General features: G+C 37.3%; 1 protein-coding gene across 2 annotated transcripts in view; it reads right to left on the reverse strand.

The window, feature by feature from the left end:
* The window catches only part of LOC140887378 (nuclear pore complex protein NUP160), a 29,972-nt gene extending 21,146 nt beyond the window's left edge, over positions 1-8,826 (reverse strand). For both annotated transcript variants that reach the window (XM_073294599.1, XM_073294598.1), the window contains exon 1: positions 8,466-8,826. In XM_073294599.1, coding sequence (XP_073150700.1) covers positions 8,466-8,653 — 188 coding nt within the window. In that variant the 5' untranslated portion in view covers positions 8,654-8,826. The remainder of the gene's footprint in view (positions 1-8,465) is intronic.
* Between the last annotated feature and the right edge of the window lie 7,614 nt (positions 8,827-16,440).

The following is a 16,440-nucleotide window of genomic DNA, read 5'->3' on the forward strand; positions in this document are numbered from 1 at the left end:
GCTAGAAAGAAAATGAGAAATTGATTTATTATGAGCGCTAGAGATCTGAAAAAGTGAAGGAAACAGAAACTGAAAAGAGAATTGCCCTACCCAACAGTCCTCCCAGAACCTAATTCTATTTCCCCCTTTGACCTCTAACCTCACTGATTGAATAAAATCCGGATAAATCCTAGAGATGAACTTCCAGGGACTCCGAAAAGTGTTATGTTTTGCCAGTCCCGCATCCCATCCATTCTCATGTTTGCCGTATTTGCTTGCCACAATCCTCTTCCACAACGAATTACCCTCCTCCGAGAAACGCCACCACCATTTACCCAACAAAGCTCTATTCCTAGAACGGATATTGCCGATCCCCAGCCCTCCCCTACTCTTTGGCAAGCTAACCTTTTCCCAAGATACCAGATGACAATGTTTGTCCCCGTCCGGCCCATCCCACAAAAAATTCCTCATTAACTTTTCCATGGTCCCCGCCACCCCCTTAGGGATTCTGAATAGCGATAACTGATACACCGGAATGGCATTCATCACCGCCTCAATCAAAGTTAGTCTACCTCCTCTCGATAGAAAAATTTTTTTCCAACTAGCCAGCTTTTTTGACATTTTGAACAACACCGGCTCCCAAAAGGATATCTTGAGAGGATTTCCTCCTAAAGGTACCCCAGGTAAGTAATGGGCCAAGACTCCAGCCCGCAACCAAAATCTCTAGCCATCTCTACTTCCACTTCGGTCTCACAATTAATGCTAAACAAAGCACTCTTATCCAAGTTGATCTTCAAACCCGACATTTCGCAAAAAGTAAACAGAATGTTTCACAAAAAATAGAGAGTCATCTGCGAATTGTATGTGAGAAACCTCGACTCCTCCCCTCCCTATATCCCAGCCTTGAATAAAGTTCATGGCCTTAGCCTTGTCCATTAGCCTAGCCAGAACATCAGCTACCAAGTTAAAAAGAAAGGGAGATAGAGAATCTCCCTGCCTCAAACCTTTTTCTCCTCTTATTTTGCCACAGGGCCTGCCATTGATAAGAATCGAATAATTGACGTTGTCTAGGCAGCCTTTGATCCATCTTCTCCACCTCTCACCGAATCCCTTTTTCATGAGTACAAAATCCAGAAATCTGAATCCACGTTATCGTAAGCTTTTTCGAAATCTGCTTTAAAAGCCCATCCTTTCTTTTTCTTCAATCTGAACTCTTTTACCATCTCGTTAGCAATGAGACAGCAGTCAAGAATCTGTCTCCCTTTGATGAAAGCTCTTTGTGAATCTGCAATCGTATGATCCATTACCTTTTTCAGACGCGAAGCTAGCACCTTGGCGATGATCTTATACAAACTGGTTACCAAACTAATAGGTCGAAAGTCCTTGATACGCTCTGAATCTTTCTTTTTTGGGACCAAACAAATATAGGTTTCGTTTGTTACACCGTTAATTATTCTTTTTTCGTAAAATTCCTCAAATACCTTAAGCAAATCCCCCTTAATTATTTGCCAACAGTCCTGATAAACTGCCATTGTGAAACCATCGGGGCCCGGAGATTTCGATCCATCACACTCGAAGACTGCTTTTCTGATTTCTGCTTCTGAAAACGGAAGCTCAAGCTGTAACATATCATCGTGATCGATTTGGCTCCATTCCACTCCCTCTATGCCGAACCCCTCCCCAATACCTGTTTTACTGAATAGGTTGCGATAGAATTCGATCAAATGCGCCTTGATAAGTTCACTGTCCGTGCAAAAGGTTCCATCCTCCAATTCCAGTTTCTCAATTCTCGATCTACTCTTCCTCTGGCTGAGTAAAGAATGAAAAAATCTCGTGTTACAATCCCCTTCCTTCAACCACTTTACTTTTGCTTTCTGAAAATCCTTTTGAGCACTCCAGCAAGCTAATTCCTTCATTTCACTCCTAAGAACTCTTCTCTCTATCACCAAATTGTCTTCCCAAAGTCCCTCGCCTGCTCTCCAAGTCCTTCCTTCTCGCATCTAAGTTCCCAAACTTATCTGAATTCCATTTCTTAATGTCCGATTTGATATCCTTCAATTTCCTCATGAACTTATACCCTTCCCACCCTTGCACGCTTTTACTCGACCACCACATTGCGAACTCTTCTTTGAAATTCTTATGTTTTAACCACATATTTTCAAACCTAAAAGGAGTTGGACCCCATTCCCCTATTGTGGTGTCCAAAATTACTGGATTATGATCTGAAGTGATTCTCGGCAGTATCCGTTGTCTACTGAACTTGAACATCTGTTTCCAACCCCCCGAGAACAAAAATATATCAAGTCTGCAGCAAATAGGGGACACTCTCATGTTGGACCAAGTGAATTTGCCATTCAAGAGCGGAGGATCACACAACTCTAACTCTCTGATCAAAGAGTCAAAGTTTCTCATGCTACTGGTCGAGGTGGTGTTGTTCAACTTCTCACTCAGAGACCTCACCACATTGAAATCTCCGCCTACGCACCAGTTAGGATTACACAACGTCTCCAGTCCTGCCAATTCCTCCCAAAAATATTGCTGATCCTTCGGATTGCATGGGCCATACACCCCTGAAAACCACCAATCAGAATTACCGCCCTTTTCTATTTTAATCGAAACTGAGAATTCTCCGATTAAGTTGTCCTTCACTGATACCGTCTTAGAATCCCATGCCACCAGAATACCCCTTCTACTGCCCAAAGCTGGCAACTCCAGCCACTCGATAAATCTTGACTTCCACAAACTCGCTATAAACCTCCTATCAACCCTCATTTGCTTGGTTTCTTGGAAGACCACTAGGTCCGGCTTCTCCCTCCTAAGGATCGCACGAATCAAACTCCTCCTTCTGTGTAACTGGATGCATGTTCTGGAATGTGGAGATCAAATTAATGGGGGTGGCCCAATTATGGGAAGGGTGAGGCCAACTATGGGTCGTCCAACACATAACGGTGGAACCTGACTCTGATACCATGTTAGAATTGACTTGGACCTAACTCACCTCAATGCTCAGTGAATTCCCCAAATACTCGTGGGGATGCAGTTGATCAAACTTCTTATTGTGCAGTAAAAGGATTCACAGATTCACTGAATGCTTGTACTGAAAGCTCATTAAGAGATTCTTTAGCTGATGGGACGCATCAGAAAAGGGTCATGGACTATGAATTGTCATCCAATTTCGTATTGAAAGAGTTTAATTTTAGGGTGATTCAGCCTAGCCAAAGACAGCTAATGGATGCAATGGCTGATCCCAAGACTTTTAACTGTGTACGGAGCTTGTGCCCTATGTCAAATTTTAGGAAAAAGAGATCATGTAATCATAGTCGAAAGACTAAATTTCGGGGTATGCATGAGGAAGTGAAACATCCAAAACCAGAAGGATATATTTCTCTTTTAACTTGGTCGGTCCAATACAAAAGGAAGCAATCGAATATGTCTGATGATTTATCATCCTCATGTCTGGTTCCAACGGTTTTTCCTTCAAAAGCCCTTTGTGTTATAACCCAAGACACTGCACAGGAAAATGTTGAAGATTGTGCAGAGAATTCTGTCAAGCACATTCCATATTTGGATGCACATCGTTTGATTGAGACTCCAATTTCTATGGGCCGTCCAACACATAACGGTGGAACCTGGCTCTGATACCATGTTAGAATTGACTTGGACCTAACTCACCTCAAAAGCTAGCTCTTTTGACATGGTACCTTTTCCATTTAACAAATTTGTTTTCTCCACTAAATCCAGTAAATTTTTAGTGAGCTCTTCTTGGATTTCCTTGATCGAATGATTGGAGAGATGTTCCACCTGATAAAGCAAAAAATTACTTATTGAGCATACCTGGACTTGGCTTCAAGAGTACTGAGTGTGTGAAACTCTTGACGCTTCATCATCTTGCCTTCCCAGTTGATACCAACGTTGGACGGATTTTGGTGCGTCTTGGATGGGTCCCTCTTCATCCACTTCCGGAGGATGTTCAGATACATCTTTTAAACAATTACCCTTTAGTGGATACCATCTAGAAGTACATCTGGCCACGTTTGTGCGAGATTTCAAATGAAACACTGTATGAATGCCATTACCATATGATCACCTTTGGAAAGGTTTTTTGTACGAAGAGACAGCCCAATTGCAATGCATGTCCAATGAAAGCACAATTCAGGCATTATGCAAGTGCATCTATTAGTGCGAAGCCGCTTAGCCTTCCAGGAGTGCAGGGAGGGAGGAATGAGTATGAGCCTCAAGTTAAATCTAGTCAAAATGTTATGCATATAAATCCGCCTATGTTGGTTCTTTGTAATGATGATGTCTCGAGAATAGCGGACACAAACTTTAATTCATAAACTATTGTAGAGTTCCTCCCATCACCCGAACTTGCATCTAGAGAAATGGCAAAGCGTGACATGGAAGATTTTGGATATGAATATGAAGACGAGATCCCCACCATTAAACTCAATCAAGAAGAGTTCACTAAGAATTTACTGGATTTAGTGGAGAAAACAAATTTCTTAAATGGAAAAGGTACCATGTCAAAAGAGCTAGCTTTTGAGGTGGGTTAGGTCCAAGTCAATTCTAACATGATATCAGAGTCAGGTTCCACCGTTATGTGTTGGACGACCCATAGAAATTGGAGTCTCAATCAAACGATATGCATCCAAATATGAAATGTGCTTGACAGAATTCTCTGCACAATCTTCAACATTTTCCTGTGCAGTGTCTTGGGTTACAACACAAAGGGATTTTGAAGGAAAAACCGTTGGAACCAGACATGAGGATGATAAATCATCAGACATATTCGATTGCTTCCTTTTGTATTGGACCGACCAAGTTAAAGGAGAAATATATCCTTCTGGTTTTGGATGTTTCACTTCCTCATGCATACCCCAAAATTTAGTGTTTCGACTATGATTACATGATCTCTTTTTCCTAAAATTTGCGCACAAGCTCCATACACAGTTAAAAGTCTTGGGATCAGCCATTGCATCCATTAGCTGTCTTTGGCTGGGCTGAATCACCCTAAAATTAAACTCTTTCAATACGAAATTGGACGACAATTCGTAGTCCATGACCCTTTTCTGATGCATCCCATCAGCTAAAGAATCTCTTAATGAGCTTTCAGTACAAGCATTTATTGAATCTGTGAACCCTTTTACTGCACAATAAAAAGTTTGATCAACTACATCCCCACGAGTACTTGGGGAATTCGCTGAGCATTGAAATCCATCCACCATTTGGACATGTTCATCTTTTGGAAACTTCAAATGAAGTTTCCATGACTTTGGTATTGGTCGCCCTATCAATCAAACCACAACTATCATGCTCATGCTGATCCCTGGCATGGTTTTCAAAATTGAAATCCAGTTCTTGTCTGCAAGATTTTGTAGCACTTGCTAAGTTTCCAGAAAAAACTTCCGGTGGTTAAATAACCTGGGAAGTTTAATATATAGACAAAGGCAAACCTCTCCTCTTGAGCTAGCTTTTGAGGTGAGTTAGGTCCAAGTCAATTCTAACATGGTATCAGAGTCAAGTTCCACCGTTATGTGTTGGACGGCCCATAGTTGGCCTCACCCGTCCCATAATTGGGCCACCCCCATTAATTTGATCTTCACGTTCCAGTCGTTTCATTCCTGGACGTGCGAGGGGTGTGTTGATATGTTTAATTCTGTCCCACATCGGTTTGGTAAATAGTCTGGAAGTTCCTTATATAGTCCCATAATTGGGCCACCCCCATTAATTTGATCTCCACGTTCCAGTCGTTTCATTCTTGGACGTGCGAGGGGTGTGTTGGTATGTTTAATTCTGACCCACATCGGTTTGGTAAATAGCCTGGAAGTTCCTTATATAGAAAATGGCAATTCTCACCTCTTGAGCTAGTTTTTGAGGTGAGTGAGGTCCAAGTCTCGTTTTCTAACAGATATCAAAGGATCCAATTAGAAAGAAGGGGGGTTCACTCTCCCAAAAGAAGGGAAAAAGGAAATATGGTAAACTTTCTTATGATTTCATGAAAGAGTATCCGAGTGACACCCTTTATCAAAAAAGAATAAAACTAAAAACAATTTTTTCCAGAAATTAAAAATAAAATAAAATAACTTCACAACTATCTTTGCTTTGGGCAGACGTGATGTAACGTAAGCAACCAAATTTTGTAGTACTTGCTTCATAAAACAAAACTTCAAAAATAAATACCCCCATCAAGTGCACGTCCTATTATCCATATGATCACAACTACAAAAGAAGTTTCACATATGTTAAAAGTCGGTTTTGGATGTTTCACTTCCTCATGCATACCCCAAAATTTAGTGTTTCGACTATGATTACATGATCTCTTTTTCCTAAAATTTGCGCACAAGCTCCATACACAGTTAAAAGTCTTGGGATCAGCCATTGCATCCATTAGCTGTCTTTGGCTGGGCTGAATCACCCTAAAATTAAACTCTTTCAATACGAAATTGGACGACAATTCGTAGTCCATGACCCTTTTCTGATGCATCCCATCAGCTAAAGAATCTCTTAATGAGCTTTCAGTACAAGCATTTATTGAATCTGTGAACCCTTTTACTGCACAATAAAAAGTTTGATCAACTACATCCCCACGAGTACTTGGGGAATTCGCTGAGCATTGAAATCCATCCACCATTTGGACATGTTCATCTTTTGGAAACTTCAAATGAAGTTTCCATGACTTTGGTATTGGTCGCCCTATCAATCAAACCACAACTATCATGCTCATGCTGATCCCTGGCATGGTTTTCAAAATTGAAATCCAGTTCTTGTCTGCAAGATTTTGTAGCACTTGCTAAGTTTCCAGAAAAAACTTCCGGTGGTTAAATAACCTGGGAAGTTTAATATATAGACAAAGGCAAACCTCTCCTCTTGAGCTAGCTTTTGAGGTGAGTTAGGTCCAAGTCAATTCTAACATGGTATCAGAGTCAAGTTCCACCGTTATGTGTTGGACGGCCCATAGTTGGCCTCACCCGTCCCATAATTGGGCCACCCCCATTAATTTGATCTTCACGTTCCAGTCGTTTCATTCCTGGACGTGCGAGGGGTGTGTTGATATGTTTAATTCTGTCCCACATCGGTTTGGTAAATAGTCTGGAAGTTCCTTATATAGTCCCATAATTGGGCCACCCCCATTAATTTGATCTCCACGTTCCAGTCGTTTCATTCTTGGACGTGCGAGGGGTGTGTTGGTATGTTTAATTCTGACCCACATCGGTTTGGTAAATAGCCTGGAAGTTCCTTATATAGAAAATGGCAATTCTCACCTCTTGAGCTAGTTTTTGAGGTGAGTGAGGTCCAAGTCTCGTTTTCTAACAGATATCAAAGGATCCAATTAGAAAGAAGGGGGGTTCACTCTCCCAAAAGAAGGGAAAAAGGAAATATGGTAAACTTTCTTATGATTTCATGAAAGAGTATCCGAGTGACACCCTTTATCAAAAAAGAATAAAACTAAAAACAATTTTTTCCAGAAATTAAAAATAAAATAAAATAACTTCACAACTATCTTTGCTTTGGGCAGACGTGATGTAACGTAAGCAACCAAATTTTGTAGTACTTGCTTCATAAAACAAAACTTCAAAAATAAATACCCCCATCAAGTGCACGTCCTATTATCCATATGATCACAACTACAAAAGAAGTTTCACATATGTTAAAAGTCGGGATAATTTAAAAGTGGTCTAACAAGACACGTACATCTCTCTGAACAGGGGATAAGTGCCAGTTCATAGCAGATTTTTTTTCCGCTTCACGATGAACCGAGGCACAAGTGACATTAAAAGAAAAGATAGTTATATCAGACAATGTGGTTGCAAGTGAATCAAAGGCCATCAAAATAGATACTTTAATATCCCTATGAGTCTATGACCATTAATATGTGCACTTTGGGATTTTGCAAGGCTGACTCCATAGTCCACTTGGACCGCTGATCACAATGAGGATGCATCAGAATAATAACAAAATAATAAGTTCTGTTGTTCTGGTGCACAATTTTGGATGGCATGAAGCACCGCGTGAATAACATCAAAATGGTGTACACAACAGCACGGAAAAACATATGCTAACTCAGAGCAAAAGTGTTCAAACCATGATATCAGAGTCTCAGACTAATATATGCTGTAGACTTGTAGCTACGGTATGACACTAGTGCGTATCTTAAGTTCCATAGAAAAACATAATAAAGTTTTATTTAATGAAAAGTGTATAGAATGGTTGTATAGAATGGTAGCGATCATTTCGTAAGATAGTGATAAAACCGAAACAGACACCATCCCCACCATTCGTTGTAGCAATAAGAGTCAGTGCTTGATTTTAGGCGAATAAGGCACCAAAAATAATCATTTTTCTAGTTAAAACTTAAAACTTTTCTGGGAACACCCGACCGTAAACACACAAAAAAAAGGCATAACCTAGTAGCATTTTCCAAGCTTGTAAACAAAAACAGGTACGAAATACACATGCACAAGAGAGCAAACAAGGGATTAAATTACCAGATAAAATAAGAGGGGGGATCTCCGATTGGGCAGCAAGAGGCGAAGTCTTTGGCAACTGGGTTTTGAGAAGTACTGGGATGTGAATTAGAAGAAGAGGGGATGGAGACTTGAACCCACTCGATGGAGTCGGTGCTAAGTATCGGCACCTCCATCCCCGCCATGCGCCACCCGCCGGTGCTCTCCATTGACGCCGTCGGAGACAGTCGCTTCTATCGAATTACAAGCAATAATGACTGGAGAAAAAGCTGGGAAAAGGGTGAATGTCCCGTCCCTTGCAGCGTAGCGTAGAAAGGGGCTGCAGCCTGCAAGAGGTGTGGAACGCGGGGTTTATGGGGAGGGAGAGGGGGGAGAATTTGAGTGGCTTTTTTTTTTTTTTTTTGGTTTGTATATACCCTAAATTAACTTATGTAAAAAATATATTAAAAATTTTATTTAGTATTAACAGTCATATGAATTCACTTTTGATTTGAATTTTTAAAATTTTAATTTATTATTTGTTTGATAACAGTACTTATAACATAAAAAACTTATAAATATGCATTTGAAAACAGAATGATACTGGTGTTTATATACATGTGTATTATATATATATATCATATCATATGGAAAAGACATATGATAATTTTTAATAAATTTAGTGGCCGGGTTTAGAAACCTCATGCCCTAATGCTCAGATTCCAGTCATGTGTTTGGTTGAATGAAGAAAATGAATTTGGGATTAGATTTTTAATTGGTAGATTTAAAATTTCATTTTAATTGATGTCGTTCTAAAAAATATCATAGATGACATGCTGGTTTCTCGAGCAAAAGACGTATTATGCTCAATCTAATATGTCAGCAACATCTTATCTTTCTAAGGTGAATTACAATCTCCACAAGTTATTATTCATGCACACATGAACCAACAAAATTATTGTGAGTATGGTGTGGGTCCCAACGTATCCACTCCGAGTTTCTGCTCAACTCAAAAAATATATCGAGAAACGAATGAAAATGATATGCTAAATTAGAGTGAAATGACTATAAATTGATACTAACACATATAACGCGTATGCTTTGATTTTTAGTATCATATAAATGATTGTTAGTATCTATAATCAGTATATCAAAAATCATATAATAAGTTTTTTTGAAAAAAAAACCCAATAAATTGAGTGCCTAGATTAGAGAGTTTTGCCCTGGTTTTAACTTTTAATGGGCCGAGGTTTTAAATCTAGTACCCTAATTTTATTTTTCAAAAGGGTTAGGATTTCAATTTGTCTGGTCGAAATAAAAATAAAAATTTGATTTTCTATATGTAGATTTGGAATTTTATTTTAGTGTTCGACTAAAAATTAAATGTAACCTAAAATTTGATTTGACAATCATATTATTTTAGATTAACAAGGTTTGTATTGCTCTCTTTTTATTTTTCTAGAAAATAAATGTTTTAACTTTTAGATATGTGTTGGTTTGATTTTTAAAAATAAAGGAAGATGTATGATGTCGGTCCAAACTCCAAACCATGTACAAATTTATCTTTTTAGAAAAATAAAAAAGATTACAAATTATTTTGAAAAACAAATTACCTAATATTTTAAAAATTAATTTTTTAAAAAAAATAGTTGTCTAGTTCACCATCATTTTCAAAATAAAAAACTTCAATGAAACGGTTTCATTGCGTAATTTTGTGAGACGGTTATTTGATCTGCACCAACCCATGAAAAAAATTTATTTTATGTTAAAAATATTAGTTTTTATTGAAAATATGAACCGGGTTTACCAGTCTCGCGAATGTTCCGTGAGATCTTCTCATAAGATATCTATTATTTGAAAAATTATTTGTTTTTCAAATGGGGATATTTTGGAAAATAGAGTTGGTCAAACATTTTTTAAAAAAAAAACAAAAAAACCTCCCCAAGTGTATTTGAAATACACTGTGTCACTGCAAAAGATTGTTTTTTTAAAAAATATTTGACCTAAATTAGATAATAAAATACAAGTTTTCAAATTAGTGAAGCTCGCACTTTTGAACTCGAATATCATGTTATTAAATAAATGATAAATATTCTAACTAAAACAAATAAAACAAACAAACAAAATATAAAACAAAAATTTTTTTAAAAAAATTGAGGCTACCATTGGAAAAAAAAAAGTGTTTTAAAGACGGTTATTTTCCACCTTTAGGAGCGGTTATCGACAGCTACAAACACGTTTTACTCACTTTTACCACCCAAATTGATCGTTATTTTTATTTTATATTATATATATACATATATAATTTGCGATTAAGTATTTATGAATATGTGATGTGTCCATATTTTTCTATGTTTAATTGTTATAATTTGTTATAATTCGATGCATTTTAAAAGATAAATTTGGTTTTATAGTTATTAATCATTGTATATGATTTGATACAGGAAAAAAGAAGAAATAGAACTAAAGATGGAAGAAAGAGCCGAGATAAGAGAAGAATTACGAAGCAGCAATGATCAGAAAATCATATTTAATTGTAGAGAAGTTAAAATCCGATCTCCACCGTTCATAATAAATTTCAAGAAGTTTTGAAGCAGCTTTCCAAATTTTAGCTCAATCCGATGGATAGATTGTGAGATATGATTTTTTTGAAAATTTTCGCGCGCTGCAGAATAACACATGCGAGAGGCATGCGCGCCCTCCCGATTTATACGCGCGCCCGCACCATCCCTGGACGTGAAAAGAAGTGAAAATTCGTAGCTTAAGCGCGCCCGCGCTGTTCCGTAGGCACGCCCGCGCTGCTCTGTGCGAGAAATTGGCCGATTTTTGTAACTTTAAAACACTCGATTTGTCGGGCTTTCTTTAACGGGCTTCGAGGACATATAAAAGAGATTTCAAAGACACAATAGAGGGGATTCGGGGGGTATCGAGCGCAGAAGAGATTTGGGAGACAGCTACAGACGCAGAGAATTCATCTGGCGGCTAAGCTTTATCTTTCTTGTTCTTAGTTTTTAATTTTCTAGTTTTTATTCTTGGTTGAGGAAGACGAACCCTTGATTTTATTTATCTTGTGAGATTCAGATTTTCATTGTTTGATTTTATTTGCGTATCAAGAGTTGTTCTGAATTGATTGCCATGCTTGTGTGTGAGATTACAAGGTCTGTGATTTCGCTATACAATCTAATGTTAAATTAGAATTCAAATCCGTAATTGTTTGAATCATCTAATTTGCGAAGCAACTACAATTAATAATCATCCGCTTGTGAGTTTATGAATTGTAGAGATAACAATTGACTAGGCTAAATACATCCGCTTGTGTATGTGTTGTATAGATTAATCAGTTTTGCTAGTTTGAATGCTACCGTGGGTTTAAATCTAATCGCTTGTATTGGATTAATTCATTGGTAAGGGTTAACTTAGAACGCTTGTGTCTAGTTAACTAAAATTTAGGTGAAACAGGAATTAAATTTCCAATGGTGAATATTGTTAGAACCTAATGGGGGGGGGGATTAGGTTCTTTGGCAACTTTAGCAATTTAAAGCGATTATACTAAACGCAAGCGGAAGACTAGTAAAACAATCAAATATAAAGCGGTAAATAAATGCGTAAAGTAAATAAAGCAGTAAAAGAGAGATAGGAATTGTTTATGGAAGTTCGACGATAAATCGTCTACGTCTCCCCTTCTTGGTTAAGTACGATTAACCAAGGATCCACTAGCACTCGAACACTTGGTCTTGATGGCTCCAAGGATAGCCTTTACAACTCAACACGATCACCGCGCCGATACAACTCGAACACTTGGCCTTAATGGCTCCAAGGATAGCCTCAACAAAAACACTTGGCTTCACACTCAAGTGTTTACAACAATCTCACAATACACTTGGCTTCACACTAAGTGTTTACAACAATAGCACAACCAACTCACAAACTATTTTCACAAATAACTCTCAAATATTGATTGAGAACTTTGGTGGAGAGAATATTGCTTGCAAATGAGAGAAGAAATGAGTTGGGATTTCTCTAAATGGTCTTGGCAAGCCTCTATTTATAGTTGGCAAAGATTTGAATTTGAATTTGTGTGCTTGGAGCGTTTATTGGGAAGCCAAGGAGTAGAGACAAAGTGTAGGCGCCGCTGCCTTCTTTTTCCAGCACTGAGCAGATTTTGTGGAAAAATCATATCTCTCAATCTAACCGTTGGATTAATCTCAAATTTGGACAGTTGCTTGAAAACATCTAATCTTCAATCTGAACGGTGGAGATTGAATTTGAAAAAATCAAACACGTCCAGTAAATCTCGGAAGTCGCAAAATCACGTTCTCGCTTTTGTTCTGAGCATTACTTTTCAAAAATTCGAATCTCACAATCCATCCGTTGGATTGGCCTGAAATTAACACACAATCTTTGTAACATCCTGATATTGATCGTGATTGGTGGAGATTGGATTTGGATTCCTCCATCGATTCCAGTAGTCTTCTGAATCCGATACTTCAGCAGTTAGCTCCTTGCATAAATAGCTACTGTTCAACATATTTGCAAAAATCATAACTCTATATTCAGCCGTTGGATTGATTTGAAATTTGGATACAAACTTTAAAACATCATGGAAATCCATGTGATCGGTGGAGATCGGATTTTTATAACCGAAGCATTCCTAGTTATTTTCTGAAGTTGAGTCTTCATAGTTCATTCCTTGCAGAAGTAAGTACTGTGCAGCTTTGTTAAAAAAATCATATCTCCATATCCAGCCGTTGGATTGCTATGAAATTTGGAGAGAAGCTTGAGAACATCCTGATCTTGATTTTCACTATTGGAGATCTGATTTGGATGACCGGAAAGTGCCCGGTGAATTTTGCAAGTTTCTGCTTTATAATATTGGCTTGTCCTTGTCCATTTCTTTTACAACTTCAAAGTAACTTCCAAGAATTTGATTGTTAATATGATCTAATCTGCAAAGTCTCACTTTAAATGGTTAGTAACAATTAACCGAGTTTTGTAATCATCAAAACATAATAATATAAGATTTGTTAATGCATTAAAAACATTAATCTCATAACACGAGATTTGTATGCGTTTAAGGCGTAACAATCTCCCCCTTTTTTATGATCACAAAACTTGGTTAAATAGGGGAAATAAAAGTACAATATTAAATAAACAATTTAAATTTGCACAATATAATTGCAAGAATAAAACTATGCATAAATAAAACTCCCCCTTTTTATAGCATATTATTCTCCCCCTTAGTTAACCATTTATATTCTCCCCCTTTTTGTGATAATCAAAAAGGCTGGAAAATTAAATGAAAAAAAAAATAAAAATAGAAAATATGATTTCTAAATACAACACATAAATTCACATAATTAACAAAATATGAGCGTTTAATATTGAATAAATACAATTAATTTGTATTATCCAACATTAAATTTGCTCGAATTTTATATTAAGCTCCCCCTTAATATGACATTAAATTTATTTATGTCTTCAAATGATTACAATTCAATCATTCCAAGTTCACCACGCAAACGAATAAAAGTATTTTCATCTAGTGGTTTTGTAAAAATATCAGCAATTTGATTTGTCGTGTCAACATATTGAAGTTCAACTTCATTTCGTTCGATGTGGTCACGAATAAAATGATGACGAATGTCAATATGTTTGGTGCGCGAATGTTGAATCGGATTCTTTGTTAGACATATGGCGCTAGTGTTGTCACAGAAAATAGGGATTTTTGAAAAAGAGACGCCATAGTCGAGCAATTGATGCTTCATCCAAAGAATTTGCGCACAACAACTACCGGTAGCCATATATTCGGCTTCGGTCGTTGATAACGCAACACAGTTTTGCTTTTTGGAAAACCAAGAAACCAAAGAGTTTCCTAAAAAGAAACAGGTTTCACTAGTGCTTTTCCGGTCCACCTTATATCCACCAAAGTCGGCATCACAGTAAGCTTTTAAATCAAAGAAAGAATTTTTCGAATACCACAAGCCGAGATTTGGAGTATTTGAAAGATATTTAAAAATGCGTTTTAAGGAGAACAAATGTGATTCCTTTGGACATGATTGAAATCGTGCACACATGCATACACTAGACATAATGTCTGGCCTACTTGCAGTAGCATATAATAAGGAGCCAATCATACTACGAAAGGAAGATTGATCTACAGATTTACCATTTTCATCCTTGTCGAGTCTGATTGCTGTGCTCATCGGTGTGGATGATGATTTTGTATTCTCCATTCCAAACTTCTTTAGAATTTTCTTGATGTATTTGCTTTGGTTCACAAAGAACCCATCCTTGCACTGCTTGATTTGCAATCCGAGGAAATAGTTAAGTTCCCCCATCATGCTCATCTCAAAGTGATCTTGCATAAGCTTAGAAAATTCTTGGCAAAGATCTTCGTTAGTAGAACCGAAAATGATATCGTCCACATAAATTTGCACAATAAGCAAATCATTATCTCTAGATAAAGTAAACAATGTAATATCAACAATTTTTCTAGTAAAGCCATTGGTAATAAGGAAAGAAGAGAGTTTTTCATACCAAGCTCGAGGAGCTTGTTTCAATCCATACAAAGCTTTGTTGAGTCTATATACGTGATCAGATAACAAATTATCAACAAAGCCATCAGGTTGTTCAATATAGACCTCTTCTTTCAAATCATCATTCAAGAAAGCACTTTTAACATCCATCTGAAATAATTTAAAATTTCTAGAGCATGCAAAAGCAAATAACATACGAATGGATTCAAGACGGGCAACAGGAGCATAAGTCTCATCATAATCAATGCCTTCTTCTTGACTATATCCTTTAGCTACGAGCCTAGCCTTGTTTCTAGTGATGGTGCCATGCTCATCAAGTTTATTTCTAAACACCCATTTAGTACCTATCACAGGTCTATCATGCGGCCTAGAAACAAGATCCCAAACATTATTGCGTTTAAATTCATTTAACTCATCTTGCATAGCAATAATCCAGGAATCATCAAGTAAAGCATCATCAACACATTTTGGCTCAACATGAGAAACAAAAGCAAGATGATTACAAATATTATTGAGAGAAGAGCGAGTAGATACTCCCTTTGATGGACTTCCAATTATCAGATCTTTAGGATGATCTTTGTGATGTGTCCATTCCTTAGGAAGTGGTGTTTCCTCAACTGTAGCATCTATATCATTTAAGCTTGAGGAAACCATCTCTTCTTCAAGTATTTCTATATCATCATTGTTGGTGCGAGAAATATTTAACAAAGATTCATCAAATATAACATGCATTGATTCTTCAATAAGTAAGGTGCGCTTATTGAATACTCTATAAGCCTTACTTGTAGTAGAATACCCAAGAAAAATACCTTTATCGGATTTGACATCAAATTTGCCAAGGTTTTCCTTACCATTGTTGTGAATGAAGCACTTAGATCCAAAAGCCCGAAAGAATGAAATGTTAGGCTTTCTCTCCCTCCATAACTCGTATGGAGTTTTCTTGAGAATTGGCCTTATTGATACGCGATTGATGATGTAACAGGCAGTGTTCATTGCTTCAGCCCAAAAATATTTTGGTAGAGAATGCTCACATAACATGGTCCTTGCAATCTCTACTAGTGTCCTATTTTTCCTCTCAACGACCCCGTTTTGTTGAGGAGTCCTAGGACAAGAAAAATTGTGACCGATGCCTTTTTCTATACAAAAGTTTGAAAAATTCTCATTTTGAAATTCAGTTCCGTGGTCACTACGGATCTGTTTTATTGAAAGATTTTTCTCATTCTCAACTTGTTTAGCAAAAGTTTTAAAATACTCAAAGACATCATTTTTGTGAGCTAAAAACAATGTCCACGTGTAACGTGAAAAATCATCTACAATGACAAACGCATAAAGCTTTCCTCCTAAACTAGCGTTCCTCGAGGGACCACATAGATCTAGGTGGAGAAGTTCAAGGGGCAAAGAAGTGGATACAAAATTTTTGCTTTTAAAAGATTCCCATTGTATGTTTGCCAAATTGACACGCATCACAAACAGAATCAAGT

The sequence above is a fragment of the Henckelia pumila genome, chromosome 3, assembly GCF_033568475.1.
Source record: "Henckelia pumila isolate YLH828 chromosome 3, ASM3356847v2, whole genome shotgun sequence".
Classification (NCBI taxonomy): Eukaryota; Viridiplantae; Streptophyta; class Magnoliopsida; order Lamiales; family Gesneriaceae; genus Henckelia; species Henckelia pumila.